At 39.9% G+C, this 27,553-nt stretch overlaps 1 protein-coding gene across 2 annotated transcripts in view; it reads right to left on the minus strand.

The window, feature by feature from the left end:
• Positions 1–404: 404 nt before the first annotated feature.
• atad1a (ATPase family AAA domain containing 1a) overlaps positions 405–27,553 on the minus strand; it is a 43,903-nt gene continuing 16,754 nt past the window's right edge. For both annotated transcript variants that reach the window (XM_061985889.2, XM_061985890.2), the window contains exons 4-10: positions 24,136–24,256; positions 22,513–22,713; positions 17,539–17,645; positions 17,309–17,398; positions 10,373–10,423; positions 10,125–10,297; positions 405–742 (exon numbers count right to left, since the gene is read on the minus strand). In XM_061985889.2, coding sequence (XP_061841873.1) covers positions 613–742; positions 10,125–10,297; positions 10,373–10,423; positions 17,309–17,398; positions 17,539–17,645; positions 22,513–22,713; positions 24,136–24,256 — 873 coding nt within the window. In that variant the 3' untranslated portion in view covers positions 405–612. The remainder of the gene's footprint in view (positions 743–10,124; positions 10,298–10,372; positions 10,424–17,308; positions 17,399–17,538; positions 17,646–22,512; positions 22,714–24,135; positions 24,257–27,553) is intronic.

Genomic DNA, 27,553 nt, shown 5'->3' on the forward strand with positions numbered 1-27,553 from the left:
TTGCCTCTCCATTAATGTGTTTGGACACAGAGCTCTGAGAACAGCCAGCCTCTTCAGCAATAACCTTTTGTGTCTTTCCCTCCTTATGCAATGTGTCGATGGTTGCCTTTTGGACAGCTGTCAAATCTGAAGTCTTCCCCATGTTTGTGTAGGCTTCAGAACTGGACTGAGAGACCATTTAAAGCCCTTTGCAGGTGTTTTGAGTTAATCAGCTGATTAGTTTGTGGCACCAGGTGTCTTCAAAATTCAACCCTAACACAATATTCTAATTTTGTGACACACGGAATTTTGGATTTTCATTTGTTGCCACTTCAAATCATCAAAATTAAATGAAATAAACATTTGAATGCATCAGTCTGTGTGCAATGAATAAATATAATGTACAAGTTACACCTTTTGAATGCAATTACTGAAATAAATCAAGTTTTTCAAAATATTCTAATTTACTGGCTTTTACCTGTATTTGTGGTTTACTAACAGCGGTCACACGTTCAGCCTGAAGACAAAAAAATAAAGCAGCATACCGTATTGATTATTGGAGGAGTACACCTGCTGTAGATCAGCGGGAACAGAAAAATAAATAGATTAAAAAGTGCAACTTCAAAAAGGTGTTCAGTCCAGCGGAACCTCAGACGTGGCGGATAGCGTGGACACTGTGGCGCGTTTGGATTCCCTCATCTTGTCCAGCCCAAAGAGGAGATCCAGCTGGCTGACGGGACGCAGCTGCTCCTCATCCACCGAACTGCAGCACACAACATAACAGTCAGAACAATCAAGTCATAAAAATGGGGTCCCACTAGGGGTGTAACGGTACGTGTATTTGTATTGAACCGTTTCGGTACGGGGAATCCGGTTCGGTTCGGAGGTGTACCGAACGAGTTTCCACACGGACATATTAAGTAGCGTAACGCACGTTGTGTAAACAATGCACACCGAGGCACAACACACGGCATGCTAGCAGCTAACGGGCTAGGATAGACTGACCATACGTCCTCTTTTCACCGGAGCTGTCAGGGCGGAGTTTCTTAAACGCCTCAAATGTCCGGCATTTTGTGTTAGGGTTGCGTGTATTTTCAATGTACGTTCAGGGTTAAGAAGGGGTTAAAAACAAAACAAACAGCAGCATTGGTGAGGGAGGGGCAGAGACAGAGAGAGAGAGAGAGAGTTATGATAAACGCGCATGCGTCGCCAGGCTCTGCTTTTTATCCATAGATTTATCACATTTAATTTTTTATTATCTATAGCAGGGGTGTCAAAAGTGTGCCCCGGAGGCCATTTGCGGCCCACAGCTAATGTTTTAAAGGCCCACGGCACATTCTAAAAATACTATTCAAATAAACAAAAACATAACAAAAGTGAAATAAAAAAGCTTAAAGGTTAAATGTAATTTAGAGAAAGTTGCAATGTTGACTAATAAAACAAAGCTGGTTTTTTTCAAATTTTACAAATTAAAAAAAAGTTTAAAACATTTTACAAATTAAAAAAAAAAAAAAAAAAATTTAAAATTTAAAAACATTTTTTAAAAATTAAAAAAATTTGAAAATCATTTTTTACCTTGAAAAAAAAAGTTTACCTTGAAATTTTTTTTGGACCTTGAAAATCATTTTTTACCTTGAAAAAAAAATTTTACCTTGAAAAATAAATTTTACCTTGAAAGATTTTTTTGTACCTTGAAAATCATTTTTTACCTTGAAAAAAAATTTTACCTTGAAAATTTTTTTGTACCTTGAAAATCATTTTTTACCTTGAAAAAAAAATTTTACCTTGAAAAAAAAATTTTACCTTGAAAATTTTTTTGTGCCTTGAAAATAATTTTTTACCTTGAAAAAAAAATTTTACCTTGAAAATTTTTTTTTACCTTGAAAATCATGTTTTAACTTAAAACATTTTTTTTTAATTTTGTAATTTTTTTGTAATTTTTTTTAAATTCTTGTAAAAATTTTAACTTTTTTTAAATTTTTTTAATTTTTTTTTAATTTTTAAATATTTTACATTTTTTAAAAATATTTTTAATTTTTTTTAAACTTTTTTTTTAACTTTTTTAAAAACATTTTACCCTAACCCTAACCCTATTCTTAACCCTAACCCTAACCCTAAAAAAAACGTTAATTGTTAAAATTGTTTAAAAAAATTAAAAACATTTAAAATTGTTTTAAATTGTTTTAAAACATTTTACAAATTAAAAAAAAGTTTAAAAAAATTTACAAATTAAAAAAAATTAAAAAAATTAAAAACATTTGTTAAAATTTAAAGAAATTTGAAAATCATTTTTTACCTTGAAAAAAAAATTTTACCTTGAAAATTTTTTTGTACCTTGAAAATCATTTTTTACCTTGAAAAAAAAATGTTACCTTGAAAAAAAAATTTTACCTTGAAAATTTTTTTGTACCTTGAAAATCATTTTTTACCTTGAAAAAAAAAATTTACCTTGAAAATTTTTTTGTACCTTGAAAATCATTTTTTACCTTGAAAAAAAAAGTTTACCTTGAAATTTTTTTTGGACCTTGAAAATCATTTTTTACCTTGAAAAAAAAATTTTACCTTGAAAAATAAATTTTACCTTGAAAGATTTTTTTGTACCTTGAAAATCATTTTTTACCTTGAAAAAAAATTTTACCTTGAAAATTTTTTTGTACCTTGAAAATCATTTTTTACCTTGAAAAAAAAATTTTACCTTGAAAAAAAAATTTTACCTTGAAAATTTTTTTGTGCCTTGAAAATAATTTTTTACCTTGAAAAAAAAATTTTACCTTGAAAATTTTTTTTTACCTTGAAAATCATGTTTTAACTTAAAACATTTTTTTTTAATTTTGTAATTTTTTTGTAATTTTTTTTAAATTCTTGTAAAAATTTTAACTTTTTTTAAATTTTTTTAATTTTTTTTTAATTTTTAAATATTTTACATTTTTTAAAAATATTTTTAATTTTTTTTAAACTTTTTTTTTAACTTTTTTAAAAACATTTTACCCTAACCCTAACCCTATTCTTAACCCTAACCCTAACCCTAAAAAAAACGTTAATTGTTAAAATTGTTTAAAAAAATTAAAAACATTTAAAATTGTTTTAAATTGTTTTAAAACATTTTACAAATTAAAAAAAAGTTTAAAAAAATTTACAAATTAAAAAAAATTAAAAAAATTAAAAACATTTGTTAAAATTTAAAGAAATTTGAAAATCATTTTTTACCTTGAAAAAAAAATTTTACCTTGAAAATTTTTTTGTACCTTGAAAATCATTTTTTACCTTGAAAAAAAAATGTTACCTTGAAAAAAAATTTTTACCTTGAAAATTTTTTTGTACCTTGAAAATCATTTTTTACCTTGAAAAGAAAATGTTACCTTGAAAAAAAAATTTTACCTTGAAAAAAAAATGTTACCTTGAAAATTTTTTTGTACCTTGAAAATCATTTTTTACCTTGAAAAATTTTTTTTACCTTGAACATTTTTTTGTACCTTGAAAATCATTTTTTACCTTGAAAAAAAATTTTTACCTTGAAAAAAAAATTTTTACCTTGAAAATTTTTTTGTACCTTGAAAATCATTTTTTACCTTGAAAACGTTTTTGTGCGTCGACGCGTCGCATACTTGAATAGCCGCCAGGGCGCTAATTAATTTAAAACCTCTGTTTACATTGTTACAGAATATTTTGTCATGTTGTTGTCAATGTTGACTGAGTGGCCATACTTTTTTTTTTTTGTAAATAAAAGCCATGCCTTTTGAAAAAACTGGCCTACATTTATTTTTTTCATCTTCTTTTTAAATAAAAAAAATAATCGGTAAAAGGAAAAATAATCTATAGATTAATCGAAAAAATAATCTATAGATTAACCGATTAATCGAAAAAAATAATCTATAGATAATCGATAGAAAAATAATCGTTAGCTGCAGCCTTAATATACATTATTTGGTAACACTTTAGTATGGGGAACACATATTCAACCTTAATTAGTTGCTTATTAACATGCAAATTAGTAACATATTGGCTCTTAATTAGTCATTATTACATATGCTAATTATTTTGCAAAACGAGTTTGACCCCGCGAAAATGCCAGACATGCGCTAATAAAATTAATATTTTGCGAAACGAGTTTGATCCGGCGTTAATCCTGAGCCGGCGGTAAGGCCAAGCATGCGCTAATTATTTTGCGAAACGAGTTTGAGGCATAAATAATGTTTATCTTTATTTTTGCACATTTTAAAGCAAAATAAGCAATACTTTTACTTTTTGAAATGCTTATACTATTGCAGAATATTAAGATTTGCACTGTATGTTTATTTTATATTTGCACATTAAAAAGCAAATACGCTACTTTTAATTTTGTTAAATGTTAAAAGTTTTAAATGTTTACATTGTTACAGAATATTTTGTCATGTTGTTGTCAATGTTGACTGAGTGGCCATACTTTTTTTTTTTTGTAAATAAAAGCCATGCCTTTTGAAAAAACTGGCCTACATTTATTTTTTTCATCTTCTTTTTAAATAAAAAAATAATCGGTGAAAGGAAAAAATAATCTATAGATTAATCGAAAAAATAATCTATAGATTTACCGATTAATCGAAAAAAATAATCTATAGATTAATCGATAGAAAAATAATCGTTAGCTGCAGCCTTAATATACATTATTTGGTAACACTTTAGTATGGGGAACACATATTTTTTTGTAAATAAAAGCCATGCCTTTTGAAAAAACTGGTCTACATTTATTTTTTCATCTTCTTTTTAAATAAAAAAATAATCGGTAAAAGGAAAAATAATCTATAGATTAATCGGAAAAAATAATCTATAGATTAACCGATTAATCGAAAAAATAATATATAGATTAATCGATAGAAAAATAATCGTTAGCTGCAGCCTTAATATACATTATTTGGTAACACTTTAGTATGGGGAACACATATTCAACCTTAATTAGTTGCTTATTAACATGCAAATTAGTAACATATTGGCTCTTAATTAGTCATTATTATTAATGCCTTATTCTGCATGGCCTGATTATACAAGCAGTAAGCCATTAACTAAGAGTCTTGCCTCAATAACCTCAGAATCGTTGCTTATTAGTAACCCTAACCCTAACCCTTATATGTTCCCCTAGTGTCCAAATAACTCTAAAATAAGTCGTTGCTACTTTAATAAGCAACTAATTAATGGTGAATATGTTCCCCATACTAAAGTGTTACCCATTATTTGTTATGGCAAGTTTTGCTTTGAATTCCTAAGTATTTGGTCTGAGTCTGACCTTTTCGAAGAGTTTGCTAAAAAAACAACAACCGAGGCACCACTTTATTGTATGTAGTTTAATTATGTATTTGAATTACGTTCTCGTTAGGGGTTATTAGTTATTGGGATATATTATGCATGTGTATTGAATGGAATGTCTGCGGAGTGTGGGGGAATAATTACACTGCCATAAAATCATTTGTTTCATGATTTCCTATTGTCTTTATCCCTTGTCTACATTTCTGATATTGCGAAATCTCCAACAAGACTTTTGCATGTATTCCAACACCCTCTCAATGTCAACACTTACAGTATGTCAGCATTAATGTTTCTCATCTGCATTTTGTATACTTTATTAATTCATGACTCATAATATCACAATTGAGTGCTTTGTGGTCCAAATACCACCACATCAATTATTTGAAAGTCATAGCATTAAAAATGCACAGTCGGTAAGAGACCTGCACTGCAAAAACTGAAATCTAAGTAAGATGAAATATGTCAAATAAGGGTGATATTTGCTTATTTTCTGTCTGATAAGATCATTCTTCTCACTAAGCAGATTTTATGTTAGAGTGTTTTACTTGTTTTAAGTGTTTTGGTCCTAAATGATCTCAGTAAGATATTACAGCTTGTTGCTGATATTTGATGACCTATATTGAGTAAAACATGCTTGAAACTAGAATATCAAGTGTTGCAAAGCTGTGTCATCAACACTCACAAGTAAAAAACTACTTTTTTAAAGTCATCATTTCTTATTTCAAGCATGAAAAAAAAAAATCATGACTTTGACACAATTGTGTCTCATAATTAAAACAGATGACAGCCAAATGGACTTTGCTGTTTTATTTTCAATGAAACAATAGAAAATAGGTACTCATATAGTAGTACAGCTGGCACAGTACAGTAAACTGACAGTTAATATTTAAACATTTAACATGTGACGTTTCAAACATTTTTGAACAGAAATATTTAATGCACATTCAGATAAATTCTTCAAAATTACAATTAAAAAAAATTTGTCCGGGGGCCGGGCTGTATATATATATATATATATATATATATATATATATATATATATATATATATATATATATATATATATATATATATATATATATATACATGCATATATGCCTTGCGCACTAATTGAGTTTGGGTTAGGGTTTAGGGTTAGGGTTTAGGGTTAGGGTTAGGGTTAGGGTTAGGGGTTGGGTTTAGAGTTGGTGTTGGGGTTAGGCATAAAGTAAAAATAGTTGGTTAGGGTTAGGGCTAGGGTTGGGGGTTAGGTTAGAATGGGTTAGGGTTAGGGGTTGGGTTAGGGTTGGGGGTTAGGTTAGGATGAGTTGGAGTTAGGGGTTAGGGTTAGGGTTGGGGCTAGAGTTAGGATTAGGCATAAAGCAAAAGAGTTGGTTAGGGTTAGGGCTAGGGTTGGGGGTGGGGTTAGGTTTAGGGTTAGGGGCTAGGTGTTAGGGTTGGGGTTAGGATTAGGATTAGGGTTAGGATTAGGCGTAAAGAAAAAGAGTTGGTTAGGGCTAGGGTTGGGGGTGGGGTTAGGTTTAGGGTTAGGGGTTAGGGCTAGGGTTAGGGTTAGGCATAAAGTAAAAGAGTTAGTTAGGGTTAGGGCTAGGGTTGGGGGTGGGGTTAGGTTTAGGGATAGGCATAAAGAAAGAGGGTTGGTTAGGTTTGGGGTTAGGGTTAGGGGTTAGGAGTTAGGGGTTAGGAGTTAGGAGTTAGGGTTGGTTTTAGATATAGAGAAAGGAAATGGTTAGGGTTAGGGAAGAAGGGCCGTGGGGGATATAAGGAAAATAAAGAAGGGAAGTAAAAAGGTAATGTGCATGGTCCATCAACAATCCAACTGGCTCACACTCACACCTCATTTAGGCCCCCTGGTTAGGGTTAGGGTTAGGCATAAAGAAAGAGTGTTGGTTAGGGTTGGGGTTAGAGGTTAGGGTTAGGGGCGCACTAATTGACTGAAAGAGCACGCACTTGGCGCGATGATGTCATGTTACCCATGGAAAAATGCATTTTTAGACAATATGATTTGCCTGAGCGGCTAGGAGACACCGAGAGTAACAAGCGCTTGCCTTGTTGCCTTTCCATTAAGAACAATAAATAAATTTTTAGTATAAGTTTGCTGGTTTCTACCTACTCAGTTATAGAGTGTCCGCCCTGAGATGGGTAGGTTGTGAGTTCAAACCCCGGCCGAGTCATACCAAAGACTATAAAAATGGGAGCCATTACCTCCCTGCTTGGCACTCAGCACCAAGGGTTGGAATTGGGGGTTAAATCACCAAAAATGATTCCCGGGCGCGGCACTGCTGCTGACCACTGCTCCCCTCAGCTCTCAGGGGGTGAACAAGGGAAATGCAGAGGACACATTTCACCACATCTAGTGTGTGTGTGACAATCATTGGTACTTTAACTTTCAAGAAATGTAATGCCGAGCGCATATCATTATGTCAAGATAATGGCACTAGCATTTACTTCATTTAAGAATATTTTTCAACATATTGAGCAAAAAGGTCTCATTTTTTTGTTTCTACCAAGAAAAGTGCACTTGTTATTAGTGAGAATATACTTATTTTAAGCTATTTTGGGGTTCATTGAGGTTAGCTAATTTGACTTGTTTTGGAAAGTCCTGACAAGCCAAATTTTCTTGCTCTATTGGCAGATAATTTTGCTTACCGTATTTTCCGCACTATAAGGCGCACCTAAAAACCACAAATTTTCTCAAAAGCTGACAGTGCGCCTTATAACCCGGTGCGCTTTATATATGGATTAATATTAAGATTCATTTTCATAAAGTTTCGGTCTCGCAACTTCGGTAAACAGCCGCCATCTTTTTTCCCGGTAGAAGAGGAAGCGCTTCTTCTTCTACGCAAGCAACCGCCAAGGTAAGCACCCGCCCCCATAGAACAGGAAGCGCTTCTTCTTCTACTGTAAGCAACCACCCGCTCGCGTAGAAGAAGAAAAAGCGCGCGGATATCACCGTACGTTTCATTTCCTTTGTGTGTTTACATCTGTAAAGACCACAAAATGGCTCCTACTAAGCGACAGGTATCCGGTTCATGAAAAGACGCAATCTCTCCATCCGCACACGGATTACTATTTCACAGCAACTGATATTCCTGTGAACCGCACTGTGGATACAACGGGAGCACGTATGGTGAATATTCGCACCACAGGGAATGAGAAGTCATCCTTCACTGTGGTTCTAGCTTGCCATGCTAATGGCCAGAAACTTCCACCCATGGTGATATTCAAAAGGAAGACCTTGCCAAAAGAGACCTTTCCAGCCGGCGTCATCATAAAAGCTAACTCGAAGGGATGGATGAAGAAAAGATGAGCGAGTGGTTAAGGTAAGTTTAAGTTTACGCGAAGAGGCCGGGTGGCTTTTTTCACGCAGCTCTGTCCATGTTGATATACGTATGTTTGTGATTGCACATTTGCGTACATTTTGGGAGTGAACAGAGTTGTTAGAACGCTGGTTTTAATATATTATTAAAGTTTGACTGACCTATCTGACTGTTTTTTTGACATTCCTTTAGCGCAGTTAGATGCGGCTTACAACACGGGGGCGGCTTATAGGTGGACAAAGTTTTGAAATATGCCGTTCATTGAAGGCGCGGCTTATAACCCAGGGCGCCTTATGGTGCGGAAAATACGGTAGTTCAAATAAAATACCCCTCATTTTTGTATTTTTAGGGCCCGCATGGCCCATTGCAAAAGGACTCCCACAGGGAGTCCTTATGCAATGGGACATAAGGACCTATTGAATTTGTAAGGTTTTATTATTATTCTTTCTTATTCCGCAGCTTTGCGCAGTACTTTGACCCTCTTAACATGCTTCAAAACGCACACATAAATAAACTCGAACAAAACTCTTTGGTGAAAAAAACCTAGCTCTAGCGCCCCCTACAAAGTAAACTTTTTCTAACTCCCAGTACGAATGTCGTAGAGACATGAAACAAAAAACCTCTATGTAGGTCTCACTTAGACTTAAATTTTATTAATTTATTTCCTCGGCCAAAAATCTACAGGAAGTTTGCTATTCCCCCTTCAACACTAAATTTTAGTAAAATCAGTCACTTTTGCCTTTTTGAGCTTTAATTTGACCCCCTTAACATGCTTCAAAACTCACCAAACTGAACGCACACATTGCGATCTACAAAAAAAACCTACCCCCAAATCTCAAAATTGAGCTCTAGAGCAATTTTTGAATAAAACCGAGAAAAAACTGCTCCTCGGAAGAATAAAATGACAAAACTGCCTGTAACTCCCACTGGGAAGGTCGGAGAGACATGAAACTAAAACCTTTCCGTAGGTCTCACTTAGACCTACATTTCATAAATTGACAACCCCCAGCAAAAATCTACAGGAAGTTTGCTATTCCCCCTTCAACACAACATTTTTGTCAAAACCGGTCACCTTCCTTCAAAAACTATCTCCTCTGAGCGCGTTTGTCGTTTTGGCTTCAAACTAACACAGGAGAGAGATCGAACCCTTGTGATTAAAACTACTACGTTTTTATAACTGCTCCGGTTTTGATTTTATGAGCCTTCAAAGAACCGCTGCGCTGATGCTGCTGCGCTGCTGTTTTTTTTTAAGATGGCTGCTTAAAAGCAGTAAGCACCAGCGTGCCCACACAATGCAGACAAGGTAGGTACACTTGACAAAAGTATTGGGACACTTGGGACTAAAACTTGACAAAAGTATTTGGACACTTAGGACTAGCACCTGCCAAATACGCGGGCCCGACCAACGCTGCTTGCAGCTTTAATTTTTTCTTGTTTTTGAACACTTGACTTTTTGCAGTGTGCACTGGTCTAACCCCAAGTTGAAGTTTGAGGCTTCTACTGTTTTCCCACAAATAAAAAAAGCACATGAGAAATGTTGTGTCTTACTTTTCGTCTTCTTGGACCTCTCCTAACTGCTGGGTGATCTGCCTCATCTGCTCCTTGCGCACGTAGTCTCGAACTCGGTAAAAGGCAGCATCGCGGCAAAGTTCCCGCAGGTCGCTGCCAGAGTAGCCTTCCGTCTTTTCGGCTATCTCCTTCAGATTAATGGTGTCGCTCAGCTGCCCAGGAGAAAGTGGGATGGTAAACAAAGAGAATGGCAGCCAGGGCAGTCTTGTTAAGACCTCATAGCTTACACTTTCTCCAGCTAAGATTAGCCTCAAGATGTCCTGTCTTTGTCCGGTGTTCTGCAGAAAAGACATATAATGATTCTGTGTGTGAGTGTATGTTGGCATCTTAACCCAATAATAAATACTAAACTGTTTTATATACGTTAAAAATAGTATTAAGCAATCTTGCAAGTCATTTATTTTAAAGCAAGGTATAAGAAGTATAAGAAAGGGCCATAACTCAAATCAACAGTTCATGATTAATGATTAATGATTAAGTACTTAAGCCTTCCCGGTAAGGTCTATTCAGGTGTACTGGAGAGGAGGCTACGCCGGATAGTCGAACCTCGGATTCAGGAGGAACAGTGTGGTTTTCGTCCTGGTCGTGGAACTGTGGACCAGCTCTATACTCTCGGCAGGGTCCTTGAGGGTGCATGGGAGTTTGCCCAACCAGTCTACTTGTGTTTTGTGGACTTGGAGAAGGCATTCGACCGTGTCCCTCGGGAAGTCCTGTGGGGAGTTCTCAGAGAGTATGGGGTATCGGACTGTCTGATTGTGGCAGTCCGCTCCCTGTATGATCAGTGCCAGAGCTTGGTCCGCATTGCCGGTAGTAAGTCGGACACGTTTCCAGTGAGGGTTGGACTCCGCCAAGGCTGCCCTTTGTCACCGATTCTGTTCATAACTTTTATGGACAGAATTTCTAGGCGCAGTCAAGGCGTTGAGGGGATCTGGTTTGGTGGCTGCAGGATTAGGTCTCTGCTTTTTGCAGATGATGTGGTCCTGATGGCTTCATCTGGCCAGGATCTTCAGCTCTCACTGGATCGGTTCACAGCTGAGTGTGAAGCGACTGGGATGAGAATCAGCACCTCCAAGTCCGAGTCCATGGTTCTCGCCCGGAAAAGGGTGGAGTGCCATCTCCGGGTTGGGGAGGAGATCTTGCCCCAAGTGGAGGAGTTCAAGTACCTCGGAGTCTTGTTCACGAGTGAGGGAAGAGTGGATCGTGAGATCGACAGGCGGATCGGTGCGGCGTCTTCAGTAATGCGGACGCTGTATCGATCCGTTGTGGTGAAGAAGGAGCTGAGCCGGAAGGCAAAGCTCTCAATTTACCGGTCGATCTACGTTCCCATCCTCACCTATGGTCATGAGCTTTGGGTTATGACCGAAAGGACAAGATCACGGGTACAAGCGGCTGAAATGAGTTTCCTCCGCCGGGTAGCGGGGCTCTCCCTTAGAGATAGGGTGAGAAGCTCTGCCATCCGGGAGGAGCTCAAAGTAAAGCCGCTGCTCCTCCACATGGAGAGGAGCCAGATGAGGTGGTTCGGGCATCTGGTCAGGATGCCACCCGAACGCCTCCCTAGGGAGGTGTTTAGGGCACGTCCGACCGGTAGGAGGCCGCGGGGAAGACCCAGGACACGTTGGGAAGACTATGTCTCCCGGCTGGCCTGGGAACGCCTCGGGGTCCCCCGGGAGGAGCTGGACGAAGTGGCTGGGGAGAGGGAAGTCTGGGCTTCCCTGCTTAGGCTGCTGCCCCCGCGACCCGACCTCGGATAAGCGGAAGAAGATGGATGGATGGATGGATGATTAAGTACTGACCAATCTCTTAAAGTGGACAAATATTTATTGTGTAAAACAGTGTTTTTCAACCTTTTTGGAGCCAAGGCACATTTTTGTTCATTGACAAAATACGGAGGCACACCACCAGCAGAAAACATTAAAAATGCAAAATTGGTAGTTGATATTGACAGTAAAAAGTAATTGTTGGATATGAATTCAAATCTAGGAATGTAACGGTGCACAAACATTTCGTACCTCGGTTTAGAGGTCACGATTCCGTTCATTTTCGGTACAGTAAGAAAACAACAAAATATAAATTTTTGGGTTATTTATTTACCAATTTTGCAAAATCTTCCACCAAAAATATTTTTCTTAGTGTAATATTTGATGTGAAGTAATGGGAACCTTGGATAGGTCAATAATTCATAATAACATTGATTTTGATTCAATATTATGTTTTGAGCAATGACAGTTTGAAAGAAAAAAAAAAACAGCTTTGTTTTATTAGTCAACATTGCAACTTTTTCTAAAATACATTTAACCTTTAAGCTTTTTTATTTCACTTTTGTATATGTTTTTGTTTATTTGAATAGTATTTTTAGAATGTGCTGTGGGCCTTTAAAACATTAGCTGTGGGCCACAAATGGCACCCCTGCTATACATAATAAAAAATTAAATGTGATAAATCTATGGATAAAAAGCAGAGCCTGGCGACGCATGCGCGTTTATCATAACTCTCTCTCTCTCTCTGTCTCTGCCCCTCCCTCACCAATGCTGCTGTTTGTTTTGTTTTTAACCCCTTCTTAACCCTGAACGTACATTGAAAATACACGCAACCCTAACTCAAAATGCCGGACATTTGAGGCATTTAAGAAACTCCGCCCTGACAGCTCCGCAAAAGAGGACATTGTCCGGTGAAAAGAGGACGTATGGTCAGTCTATCCTAGCCCGTTAGCTGCTAGCATGCCGTGTGTTGTGCCTCGGTGTGCATTGTTTACACAATGTGCGGTACGTTACTTAATATGTCCGTGTGGAAACTCGTCCGGTACACCTCCGAGCCGAACCGAACCGGAACCCCCGTACCGAAACGGTTCAATACAAATACCGTATTTTCCGCACTATTAGCCGCACTTAAAAACCACAAATTTACTCAAAAGCTGACAGTGCGGCTTATAACCCGGTGCGCTTTATATATGGATTAATATTAAGATTCATTTTCTTAAAGTTTAGGTCTCGCAACTACGGTAAACAGCCGCCATCTTTTTTCCCGGTAGAAGAGGAAGCGCTTCTTCTTCTACGCAAGCAACCGCCAAGGTAAGCACCCGCCCCCATAGAAGAGGAAGCGCTTCTTCTTCTACTGTAAGCAACCACCCGCCCGCGTAGAAGAAGAAGAAGCGCGCGGATATTACGTTTCATTTCCTTTGTGTGTTTACATCTGTAAAGACCACAAAATGGCTCCTACTAAGCGACAGGTTTCCGGTTCATGAAAAGACGCAATCTCTCCATCCACACACGGACTACTATTTCACAGCAACTGCCTAAAAACTTTCAAGAAAAGCTGGCTACTTTCCGTGCATATTGTAAAAACAAGATAGCTGAAAAAAAGATCCGGCCAGAGAACATTATCAACATGGACGAGGTTCCACTGACTTTTGATATTCCTGTGAACCGCACTGTGGATACAACGGGAGCACGTACGGTGAATATTCGCACCACAGGGAATGAGAAGTCATCCTTCACTGTGGTTCTAGCTTGCCATGCTAATGGCCAGAAACTTCCACCCATGGTGATATTCAAAAGGAAGACCTTGCCAAAAGAGACCTTTCCAGCCGGCGTCATCATAAAAGCTAACTCGAAGGGATGGATGGATGAAGAAAAGATGAGCGAGTGGTTAAGGGAAGTTTACGCGAAGAGGCCGGGTGGCTTTTTTCACACAGCTCCGTCCATGTTGATATACGACTCTATGCGCGCCCACATCACAGATGGTGTCAAAAAACAAGTGAAGCACACAAATACAACACTCGCCGTCATTCCGGGTGGATTAACCAAAGAACTCCAACCGCTGGATATTGGTGTCAACAGGGCATTCAAATCACGACTGCGAACGGCGTGGGAACAATGGATGACCGAAGGCGAACACACCTTCACTAAGACAGGGAGACAGCGCCGGACGACATACGCCAACATCTGCCAGTGGATCGTAAATGCCTGGGCAGATTTTTCGGTCACAACTGTGGTCCGAGCTTTCCGGAAGGCAGGATTCACAGAACTGCTGGACAACAGTGACACTGACTCCGATTACTTCGACGAGACGGAACCGGCCATTTTGGATCCCACATTTGCCCAACTTTTCAATTCGGACACCGAAGACGAAGAATTCGAGGGATTTACGAATGAAGAATAACTTCAGAAAGTGAGCGTTATGTTTATTTTGTGTGTTGTGACATTAACGTTCGAGCAACATTATGTTGCTATTGCTCTGCAATATTTTGAATTTTACTATGTTTGTGATTGCACATTTGCGTACATTTTGGGACAGAGTTGTTAGAACGCTGGTTTTTAATATATTATTAAAGTTTGACTGACCTATCTGACTGTTTTTTTGACATTCCCTTTAGCGCAGCGTAGGCGCGGCTTATAACCCGGGGCGGCTTATAGGTGGACAAAGTTTTGAAATATGCCATTCATTGAAGGTGCGGCTAATAACCCGGGGCGGCTTATAGTGCGGAAAATACGGTATGCCTAATTTTGTTGTGATGCCTCGCTGGATGCATTAAACAATGAAACAAGGTTTTCATAATTAAATCAACTCAAGTTATGGAAAAAAGTGCCAACATGGCACTGCCATATTTATTATTGAAGTCACAAAGTGCATTATTTTTTTTTAACATGCCTCAAAACAGCAGCTTGGAATTTGGGACATGAGGAGGTTGAGGTGGGCGGGGTTGGGGGGTGGGGGAGGGTAGCGGGAGGTGTATATTGTAGCGTCCCGGACGAGTTAGTGCTGCAAAGGTTTCTGGGTATTTGTTCTGTTGTGTTACGGTCATTGTTGTTTGGTGTGGGTTCACAGTGTGGCGCATATTTGTAGCAGTGTTAAAGTTGTTTATACGACCGCCCTCAGTGTGACCTGTATGGCTGTTGACCAAGTATGTATCACTCGTGTGTGTGAAAAGCCGTAGATATTATGTAATTGTGCCGGCACGCAAATGCAGTGCCTTTAAGGCACGCCCCCAATATTGTTGTCTGGGTGGAAATCGGGAGAAATTCGGGAGAATGGTTGCCCCGGGAGATTTTTCGGGAGGGGCACTGAAATTCTTGAGTCTCCCGGGAAAATGGGGAGGGTTGGCAAGTATGACTGGGAGACGCAACCGCTCTGTACTTCTCCCTACGTCCGTGTACCACTCCGTACAGCGGCGTTTTAAAAAGTCATACATTTTACTTTTTGAAACCGATACCGATATTTGTGTATGGTGAGGATGGTGTTCTGCTGACCTCGACTGCGGATGTTGTGGATCGGTGGAGGGAATACTTCGAAGACCTCCTCAATCCCACCAACACGTCTTCCTATGTGGAAGCAGTGCCTGGGGAATCTGTGGTGGGCTCTTCTATTTCTGGGGCTGAGGTTGCTGAGGTAGTTAAAAAGCTCCGCGGTGGCAAGGCCCCGGGGGTGGATGAGATCCGCCCGGAGTTCCTTAAGGCTCTGGATGCTGTGGGGCTGTCTTGGTTGACAAGACTCTGCAGCATCGCGTGGACATCGGGGGCGGTACCTCTGGATTGGCAGACCGGGGTGGTGGTTCCTCTCTTTAAGAAGGGGAACCGGAGGGTGTGTTCTAACTATCGTGGGATCACACTCCTCAGCCTTCCCGGTAAGGTCTATCCAAGTGTACTGGAGAGGAGGCTACGCCGGGTATTCGAACCTCGGATTCAGGAGGAACAGTGTGGTTTTCGTCCTGGTCGTGGAACTGTGGACCAGCTCTATACTCTGGGCAGGGTCCTTGAGGGTGCATGGGAGTTTGCCCAACCAGTCTACATGTGTTTTGTGGACTTGGAGAAGGCATTCGACCGTGTCCCTCGGGAAGTCCTGTGGGGAGTGCTCAGAGAGTATGGGGTATCGGACTGTCTGATTGTGGCGGTCCGCTCCCTGTATGATCAGTGTCAGAGCTTGATCCGCATTGCCGGCAGTAAGTCGGACACGTTTCCAGTGAGGGTTGGACTCCGCCAAGGCTGCCCTTTGTCACCCATTCTGTTCATAACTTTTATGGACAGAATTTCTAGGCGCAGTCAAGGCGTTGAGGGGATCCGGTTTGGTGGCTGCAGGATTAGGTCTCTGCTTTTTGCAGATGATGTGGTCCTGATGGCTTCATCTGGCCAGGATCTTCAGCTCTCGCTGGATCGGTTCGCAGCCGAGTGTGAAGCGACTGGGATGAGAATCAGCACCTCCAAGTCCGAGTCCATGGTTCTTGCCCGGAAAAGGGTGGAATGCCATCTCCGGGTTGGGGAGGAGACCCTGCCCCAAGTGGAGGAGTTCAAGTACCTCGGAGTTTTGTTCACGAGTGAGGGAAGAGTGGATCGTGAGATCGACAGGCGGATCGGTGCGGCGTCTTCAGTAATGCGGACGCTGTATCGATCCGTTGTGGTGAAGAAGGAGCTGAGCCGGAAGGCAAAGCTCTCAATTTACCGGTCGATCTACGTTCCCATCCTCACCTATGGTCATGAGCTTTGGGTCATGACCGAAAGGACAAGATCACGGGTACAAGCGGCCGAAATGAGTTTCCTCCGCCGGGTGGCGGGTCTCTCCCTTAGAGATAGGGTGAGAAGCTCTGTCATCCGCGGGGAGCTCAAAGTAAAGCCGCTGCTCCTCCACATGGAGAGGAGCCAGATGAGGTGGTTCGGGCATCTGGTCAGGATGCCACCCGATCGCCTCCCTCGGGAGGTGTTTAGGGCACGTCCGACCGGTAGGAGGACACGGGGAAGACCCAGGACACGTTGGGAAGACTATGTCTCCCGGCTGGCCTGGGAATGCCTCGGGATCCCCCGGGAGGAGCTGGACGAAGTGGCTGGGGAAAGGGAAGTCTGGGCTTCCCTGCTTAGGCTGCTGCCCCCGCGACCCGACCTCGGATAAGCGGAAGAAGATGGATGGATGGATGGATGGATATTTTCCGATATTACATTTTAAACGGCCAATAATATCGGCAGTCCGATACTATCTGTAACAATAACAAACATGACACAGCCACTTTGGGCTTCAGGTGTCCCATTACCATCATTACCACCAAATTGAATCGTAACTGGAATGTTTTAATAACTCCACAGTGACGTCATTCCGAGCGCCCACCAAATGGACAAACACAAACCCTTATCGCTCTATCTCGCAACATATTCTGATTACATACAAACAACTGAGCTTACAGGAAGGCCAACGTGAAAAGTGGTGGGCATTCTGCGCAGGATAGCGGGATCCATGTCTTGTGGTCGATTTGTTGCCCCCATGATCATGACCTACAGTAGGAACAATAATACAATGTGAACACATGCTATTCATTTGTAAACAACTAAAATGGAACAACACTGCAAAGTTATCTCTAAACCGAGCCAGCAGCCGTAGCCCCATTACAGAAAGTGTCAGCACTTGTAATTACCTGAGTAGCTGAGGACGTTTCTAGGCCATCCCAAAGGCTCATGAACTGGGCCTTCATCATGGCAGTGGCCTCGTGATCGAGGCTGGACCGGTTCCTGAGAAACGACTCTGACGAAGACCATTATAGAGAAAAGTCACACAATGTTTGTGTATCATGAGACAGAACCAAAACACCCTTTAATGGTTCTTGTATATTGCTCGTGTGTGTGTGTGTGTGTGTGCACTGAGCAGAGGTGGGTAGAGTAGCCAGAAATTGTACTCAAGTAAGAGTACTGTTACTTTAGAGATTTATTACTCAAGTAAAAGTAAGGAGTAGTCACCCAAATATTTACTTGAGTAAAAGTAAAAAGTATGTTGTGAAAAAACTACTCAAGTACTGAGTAACTGATGAGTAACCTGTTCGTTTAATGATGACGACAACAAATAATGCACAAAAACATAAAAATAGCAATGAGCAAATTCAGAGCCAGGAATATCTCTTAAGCATCTAAAACAATAATATATATTAAATAATAATACATTAACATAAAAAAAATTAAGGCAACTTGAGCCACAATAACATAGTAAGTAAGCAGAGATTACAAAGGAAAATAACAAGTTAGCCTTTACGCAAACCATAAACTGATAGGTGTGGGCTGCACCTGGGAACACACTGTGTGTGTGTGTGTGTGTGTGTGTGTGTGTGTGTGTGTGTGTGTGTGTGTGTGTGTGTGTGTGTGTGTGTGTGTGTGTGTGACAGCCTATGGTGACAGCCAAAATATCTAATGACGTTGCTTACCGCGATGTGCTTCCTCAAATTTGACGTTGAGTTCATGTAAGCTTAAACTTGTTGTTGTTTGGCGCTGAAACTTTATGTGCAGTTAATCATGTGACCGCCTGGCTCTGTTTGATTGGTGAAACAGAGTCAAACGTCACCAGTGACTGTATTTGATTGGTGAAACAGAGTCAAACGTCACCAGTGACTGCATTTGATTGGTGAAACAGAGTCAAACGTCACCAGTGACTGTATTTGATTGGTGAAACAGAGTCAAACGTCACCAGTGACTGCATTTGATTGGTGAAACAGAGTCAAACGTCACCAGTGACTGCATTTGATTGGTGAAACAGAGTCAAACGTCACCAGTGACTGCATTTGATTGGTGAAACGGAGTCAAACGTCACCAGTGACTGCATTTGATTGGTGAAACGGAGTCAAACGTCACCAGTGACTGCATTTGATTGGTGAAACGGAGTCAAACGTCACAAGTGACTGCATTTGATTGGTGAAACGGAGTCAAACGTCACAAGTGACTGCATTTGATTGGTGAAACGGAGTCAAACGTCACCAGTGACTGCATTTGATTGGTGAAACGGAGTCAAACGTCACAAGTGACTGCATTTGATTGGTGAAACGGAGTCAAACGTCACCAGTGACTGCATTTGATTGGTGAAACGGAGTCAAACGTCACCAGTGACTGCATTTGATTGGTGAAACGGAGTCAAACGTCACAAGTGACTGCATTTGATTGGTGAAACGGAGTCAAACGTCACCAGTGACTGCATTTGATTGGTGAAACAGAGTCAAACGTCACCAGTGACTGCATTTGATTGGTGAAACAGAGTCAAACGTCACAAGTGACTGCATTTGATTGGTGAAACGGAGTCAAACGTCACAAGTGACTGCATTTGATTGGTGAAACGGAGTCAAACGTCACAAGTGACTGCATTTGATTGGTGAAACGGAGTCAAACGTCACAAGTGACTGCATTTGATTGGTGAAACAGAGTCAAACGTCACCAGTGACTGCATTTGATTGGTGAAACGGAGTCAAACGTCACAAGTGACTGCATTTGATTGGTGAAACAGAGTCAAACGTCACCAGTGACTGCATTTGATTGGTGAAACGGAGTCAAATGTCACCAGTGACTGCATTTGATTGGTGAAACGGAGTCAAACGTCACCAGTGACTGCATTTGATTGGTGAAACGGAGTCAAACGTCACCAGTGACTGCATTTGATTGGTGAAACAGAGTCAAACGTCACCAGTGACTGCATTTGATTGGTGAAACGGAGTCAAACGTCACCAGTGACTGCATTTGATTGGTGAAACGGAGTCAAACGTCACCAGTGACTGTATTTGATTGGTGAAACGCAGGCATGCGATAGATCCTACTTTGAAGGTCTGTCTGACAAACCAAAACAAACAAAGCGTGCATTAACAGATGGATAAAAATCAGTAGCGAGTAGCGAGCTGAATGTAGATAAATGGAGCAGAGTAAAAGTAGTGTTTCTTCTCTATAAATATACTCAAGTAAAAGTAAAAGTATGTTGCATTAAAACTACTCTTAGAAGTACAATTTATCCCAAAAGTTACTCAAGTAGATGTAACGGAGTAAATGTAGCGCGTTACTACTAGGGTTGTGAACGATACACCGATGCGACCGAGTATTCGATTCAACAAGTGAGCGATTAGGCCGCATCGGTAGCAGACTCCTCAATCAATGCGAATAATTCATGAATTCCTAGCTGAATCGGTTATAGAGTCATGGATCGGTTATCGCGAGACTTTGCATGGGTTGGCTAGATTACAATATGCGCCAGCGTCTCTAAAACAACGCGAGAGCTGAAGCTACTCGCCAAACGCGGTAGCCGCCTAGCTAGTATTAGCACGAGTGATAAACAAGGGACAACACGGAAAATGAAGGAGGAGAACGAAAGTGTCAGTCTGACCGAAGGTGATAATGGACCGAGAAAGATTTTCAACGCATCGGGGAGACAGAAATCCAAAGTGTGGAAAGTTTTTGGGTTTTATAAGAAGGAAGGGAAGCTCGACAGAAGCCATGCTATTTGTAAATTGTGTCGAGCATCGTTGACATACACTAGCAGCAGGTTGAAATATTGAATCTTTGTTACCTACCTCTAGTGTTCAAAACTATGCTCAGGCTGAAATATTGCACTTTGTTGTTACTATTCTGTGCTACTTTTACCTCTGGAGTTCCCATCCTACAATTCAGCCAGACTTTTTTTGGTCCATGTCTAAAAATAAATACATTGACATGTGATTTTGTTGTTCTGTTTTTTTTGCCAGTGCCATAAAGCCATAATGCTTGGGGATTTGGAGTCTTGAATATTAACCATTAAATCGAATCGTATCGTTCGGAATCGAATCCAATCGAATCGGTCTGTAATAAAAGGATATCGTTTTTGAATCGAATCGTAACCTGTGTATCTAGATGCATATCGAATCGTTTATCAGAGAGAGATGTGCAACCCTAGTTACTACCCACCTCTGGCACTGAGTCAACACAATAGCCCTTTAGATTAAACCACAATTTAAGGTCAGTTTTGTGGGCACACAGGGTTGACTCGCATGTCTCTTTTTTCCTGCTGTACTGATGTTATGATATCTAAAATATTAATCAACTGTGAGGTTTTTTTTACATGAACTACATACATATTGTTTAATTGTTTTTAATATATTGACATTTGATTCAATAATACACATTAGGCAGTAAGACATATTTATACTTAGTATTTTGCAGTTCACCTAGGGGTGTAACGGTACACAAACATGTCGGTTCGGTACGTACCTCTGTTGAGAGGTCACGGTTCGGTTCATTTTCGGTACAGTAAGAAAACAACAAAATACAAATTTTTGGGTTATTTATTTACCAAATTTGCAAAATCTTCCACCAAAAATATGTTTCTTAGTGTAATATTTGATGTGAAGTAATGGGAACCTTGGATAGGTCAATAATTCATAATAACATTGATTTTGATTCAATATTATGTTTTGAGCAATGACAGTTCGAAAGAGAAAAAAAAAACAGCTTTGTTTTATTAGTCAACATTGCAACTTTTTCTAAATTACATTTAAGCTTTTTTTATTTCACTGTCGTTATATTTTTGTTTATTTTAATAGTATTTTTAGAATGTGCCGTGGGCCTTTAAAACATTAGCTGTGGGCCGCAAATGGCCTCCGGGGCACACTTTTGACACCCCTGCTATAGATAATAAAAAATTAAATGCGATAAATCTATGGATAAAAAGCAGAGCCTGGCGACGCATGCGCGTTTATCATAACTCTCTCTCTCTCTCTGTCTCTGCCCCTCCCTCACCAATGCTGCTGTTTGTTTTGTTTTTAACCCCTTCTTAACCCTGAACGTACATTGAAAATACACGCAACCCTTTTGAGGCATTTAAGAATCTCCGCCCTGACAGCTCCGCAAAAGAGGACATGTCCGGTGAAAAGAGGACGTATGGTCAGTCTATCCTAGCCCGTTAGCTGCTAGCATGCCGTGTGTTGTGCCTCGGTGTGCATTGTTTACACAACGTGCGTTACGCTACTTAATATGTCCGTGTGGAAACTATCGGTACACTTACGAACCAAACCGGAACCACCGTACCGAAACGGTTCAATACAAATACACGTACCGTTACACCCCTAAGTTCACCTACAAACAACTATTTGGAAGTGCTATCAAAATCTCTCAACACTATTACACTGTGTTCAATTATGTTCCGCTGAATAATAGTAACTATTGCATCAGGAACATGTTTGCTAGTGTGAGGCTTAGAATCATTAATCATTTCATGACAACTCAAAAGCATTCCAATTTTAATAGCTATGTTTTCACTATACAAGTTGAGTTGTCAGCCAACACACACATGCAAGACAGTGATGCTTGCTCGGAAGCAGACTCAATGCCTCTACCAATTATTTGGGACACTTCTGGAAGGTGTTGCTGTCAGATGTGTGACAGTGGTGCTTGCAAGCTCACTGTGACAAAGTAATTTGATCAAAAGCTTATGATGAGCATGTGGAATTTGTCCATGCAATCAATTTGGCCGTTTTGGATGGGTAACAACTGATGCATTGAAATAGAGCCATCCTATCCTTCATTTAATGGGAGTCTCAACAACTATATACAGTATACGGTAAACAATGATTTTTAAAATAATTTGTGCTGACAGCCATCACGGTTGATCGACTCACCAATTTCATCAATAAAAATGATACATGGTTGGAGCTTGATCGCCAAAGAGAAGACTGCCGCCGTCAGCTTTTGGGACTCGCCGTACCACATGTCGGTCAGTGTGGACGCCTGCAGGTTGATAAACTTGCAGCCGGAAGCTCTGGCTGTTGCCTTAGCGATCATGGTCTTCCCACATCCTGGTGGGCCAAACAACAAAACACCTGCAAGAAGAAAATATCAACAAGTCATATTTTACACTTTTTAATGCTAAACACTCTTTTAAACTCATTAATATAGAATTAATACATTCAATGGTAAGCCTCAGAAGTGTATGGATATTATCAATTAAGTCGAGTTTTTGTTTTGGACGATTAAAAAAAACTGAAAATATACAAACCCCAAAAGCAGTGAAGTTGTCACGTTGTGTAAATGGTAAATAAAAAGAGAATACAACAAATCCTTTTCAACTTATATTCAATTGAATAGACTGCAAAGACATGACACTTAACATTCGAACTGGAAAACTTTTGTTATTTTTTGCAAATATTAGCTTATTTGGAATTTGATGCCTGCAACATGTTTCAAAAAAGCTGGCACAAGTTGCAAAAAAGACTGAGAAGGTTGAGAAATGCTCATCAAACACTTATTTGGAACATCCCACAGGTGAACAGGCTAATTGGGAACAGGTGGGTGCCATGATTGGGTATAAAAGCAGCTTCCGTGAAATGCTCACTCATTCACAAACAAGGATGGGGCGAGGGTCACCACTTTGTCAACAAATGCCTGAGCAAATTGTTTAATAACAGCATTCCTCACCCAGCTATTGTAAGGAATTTAGGGATTTCACCATCTACGGTCTGTAATATCAAAAGGTTCAGAGAATCTGGAGACATAACTGCACGTAAGCCATGATATTACGGACCTTCGATCCCTCAGCATCAAAAACCGACATCAGCGTGTAAAGGATATTACCACATGGGCTCAGGAACACTTCTGAAAACCACTGTCAGTAACTACAGTTTGTCGCTACATCTGTAAGTGCAAGTTAAAACTCTACTACGCAAAGCGAAAGCCATTTATCAACAACACCCAGAAACGCCGCCAACTTCGCTGGGCCCGAGCTCATCTAAGAAGGACTGATACAAAGTGGAAAAGTGTTCTGTGGTCTGACGAGTCCACATTTCAAATAGTTTTTGGAAACTGTGGACGTCGTGTCCTCCGGAACAAAGAGGAAAAGAACCATCCGGATTGTTATAAAGTTCAAAAGGCAGCATGTGTGATGGTATGGGGGTGTATTAGTGGCCAAGACATGGGTAACTTACACATCTGTGAAGGCACCATTAATGCTGAAAGGTATACAGGTTTTGGAGCAACATATGTTGCCATCCAAGCAACGTTATCATGGACGCCCCTGCTTATTTCAGCAATGCCAAGCCACGTGTTACAACAGCGTGGCTTCATAGTAAAAGAGTGCGGGTACTAGACTGGTGGTCTGTTCATGTGTTGCAACATTCAACACAACCATCTGCATTTTACCACATTATTGATGTGTGGGATTCGCATTCACCAAAATGAAGATAAACGGTTTAAAAAATGGCTACAAGGAATGTTGGACTGACTATCTATTGTAGCTGCTGAGGTACCTTTAGGTGGCTGAAAGAGCTTGGATCCAGTCAAAAGGTGTCGTTTCTGAAAGGGCAGAATGACTGTGTCTTGTAGCTCATTGATTATCTCATCGAGTCCTGCTATATCTCTCCAGGACACCTGCAGGAAGGCAACACGTAGTTAAGAGGTGAGCACTCGTCTTTGCAAAGTCAATAGAATATACATTATACTAAAACTGTCCTGCTATTTCATTTATTTTTCTTCCATGGAGAAGCCAACATTTTAAAAACATCACAAAATGCAATGCAGTAGAGCTGGATAACAAACAACTAGTAAACAGATAAACATGCAAGGCTGGATGATAAACAATAAAGATGATAAAAAGTGTATGTGAGAGTTGAAATGGTGTTTTTTCCTCTGAAGTGGCAGCCGGTCGTTCTTTAATGTTACCCTCGTTTTCATACCAAGATGGCACCGCCACGAAAGGGCTGGATGACTATGGCAAAATTAAAATTATTTTGATTGTATTAATAACACAATTATTAATAAACCAATTAATTTAAAAACATTAGTATTTATTGTACCACCAAAACTGAACTTTAAATAGACGTGCTGTGAAATACAGCCGACAGGATTGCGCACCAAACACGAAGCAAGGTCAAAGCGCATGCATGGTGCAGGAGAACAAAGGACTTCTTTCATTTAAGGTTTGTGATAAACCATCAAACTCATTCGTTAAAAGGACTCTATAGTAATATAAAGCGAGTTTTTCTGGACATTATCATGCAAGAAAAGTTTATTTTTGGGACCGCGATCACCGCGTAATGATTTTTAAAGGTTGCATTACAAACATTTAACTGTCCCATGTGCTCAGCCAGTGCGATTGGAAGTCCATGCTCAATTATTGCCTCCGTAAATAAAACTTCGGCATTTATCACATCCAAAGAATCTGTTTGGGCGACGAAAAACGTTGAAAGTTTTCCACTTGTATTAATTTAAAAACATTAGTATTTATTGTACCACCAAAACTGAACTTTAAATAGGATTTAAAAGAACGGATATAAATTAGTAACAAAACAACAACAAATAGTGAAAAAACAATAATAGTAATAATTAGAGCTGCAAGCAGCGTTGGTCGGGCCCGCGTATTTGGCAGGTGCTAGTACTAAGTGTCCCAATACTTTTGTCAAGTTTTAGTCCCAAGTCTCACCTGTGTTAGTTTGAAGGCGAAACGACAAACGCGCTCAGAGGAGACAGATTTTGAAGGAAGGTGACCGGTTTTAACAAAAATGTTGTTTTGAAGGGGGAATAGAAAACTTCCTGTTGATTTTTGCTGGGGGTTGTCAATTTATGAAATGTAGGTCTAAGTGAGACCTACATAGAGGTTTTTGTTTCATCTCACTCCGACCTTCCCAGTGGGAGTTACAGGCAGTTTTGTCAGATTTTTCATCCGAGGAGTAGTTTTTTGTGCGTTTTATAAGAAAATTGCTGTAGAGCACAATGTTTAGATTTGGGGTTAGGTTTTTTCATTAGATAACAGTTTTAGGCAGTCCTGATGTGTGTGTTCAGTTTGGTGAGTTTTGAAGCATGTTAAGGGGGTCAAATTACAGCTCAAAGAGGCAAAAGTGACTGTTTTTAGTACTTTTTTGTCTTGAAGGGGGAATTGCCAACTTCCTGTTGATTTTAGCCCGAGGGTATACAATTGTGAAATGTAGATCTAAGTCAGACCTACATAAAGGTTTTTGTTTCATGTCTCTCCGACCTTCCTAGTGGGAGTTACAGGCAGCGTAGTTTTTTCTTCTTCCTAGGGGGCGCTAGAGCGCAATTTTGAGTTTTGGGGTTCGGTTTTTTTATTAAAAGGCTATTTTCGCAGGTCCTGATGTGTGGGTCAAATATGGTGAGTTTTGAAGCCTGTTAAGTGGGTCAAATTAGTGCTCAAAGAGACGGCGGAAGAATAAATAAAGAAAGAAAGAATAATAATAAAACCTTAGAAATTCAATAGGTCCTTATGTCCCATTGCATAAGGACTCCCTGTGGGAGTCCTTATGCAATGGGCCATTGCGGGCCCTAATTAAAGCTGCAAGCAGCATTGGTCGGGCCCACGTATTTGGCAGGTGCTAGTCCTAAGTGTCCCAATACTTTTGGCAAGTTTGAGTCCCAAGTGTCCCAATACTTTTGTCCAGTGTAAGTGTCCCAATACTTTTGTCCAGTTGCCCAATGCTTTTGTTCAGTGGTAGTAGTAAGTGTCCCAATACTTTTGTCCAGTGGTAGTCCTAAGTGTCCCAATACTTTTGTCTACTTTTAGTCCGAATTGTCCCAAGACTTTTGTCTAGTGTACCTACCTTGTCTGCATTGTGTGGGCACGCTGGTGCTTCCTGCTTTTAAGCAGCCATCTTGAGAAAACAGCAGCGCAGCAGCATCAGCGCAGCGGTTCTTTGAAGGCTCATAAAATCAAAACCGGAGGAGTTAGAAAAATTATTTCGATAACTTTTATTTGGAAGGGTTCAATCTCTCTCCTGTGTTAGTTTGAAGCTGAAACGACAAACGCGCTCAGAGGAGATAATGTTTGAAGAGAAGTGACCGGTTTATAAAAAAAAAATTGTTTTGAAGGGGAAATTGCAAACTTCCTGTTGATTTTTGCTGAGGGTTGTCAATCTATGAAATGTAGGTCTAAGTAAGACCTACATAGAGGTTTTGAGATTTGGGGTTCGTTTTTTTCATTAGATCGCAATTTTAGCCAGTCCTGATGTGTGTGTTCAGTTTGGTGAGTTTTGAAGCGTGTTAAGGGGGTCAAATTACAGCTCAAAGAGACAAAAGTGACTGTTTTTAGTACTTTTTTGTCTTGAAGGGGGAATTGCCAACTTCCTGTTGATTTTTGCCCGAGAATATACTATTATGAAATCTAGGTCTAAGTCACACCTACATAAAGGTTTTTGTTTCATGTCTCTCCGACCTTCCTAGTGGGAGTTACAGGCAGTCTAGAGCGCAATTTTGAGTTTTGAGGTTTGGTTTTTTGATAAAAGGTTTTGCCGTATATTACTGATGTGTGTGTAAAATTTGGTGAGTTTTGAAGTATGTTAAGAGGGTCAAATTACAGCGCAAAGTTGCGGAATAATAATAATAATAATAATAATAATAAAACCTTAAAAATTCAATAGGTCCTTATGTCCCATTGCAAAAGGACTCCCGAAGGGAGTCCTTTTGCAATGGGCCATGCGGGCCCTAACAATACATTTAAATGGCAGCAATATAAAAAACAATAACATTCATTTATTTCCGTTTAAGTTATTTTAATTCTGTTTTTACCTTTTACACTCATTTTATCACCATAGAGTAAGGGTGTAACGGTACACAAACATTTCGGTTCGGTACGTACCTCGGTTTAAAGGTCACGGTTCGGTTCATTTTCGGAACAGTAAGAAAACAACAAAATATTAATTTTTTGGTTATTTATTT

The sequence above is a fragment of the Nerophis lumbriciformis genome, linkage group LG12 (genome assembly GCF_033978685.3).
Source record: "Nerophis lumbriciformis linkage group LG12, RoL_Nlum_v2.1, whole genome shotgun sequence".
Taxonomy (NCBI): domain Eukaryota; kingdom Metazoa; phylum Chordata; class Actinopteri; order Syngnathiformes; family Syngnathidae; genus Nerophis; species Nerophis lumbriciformis.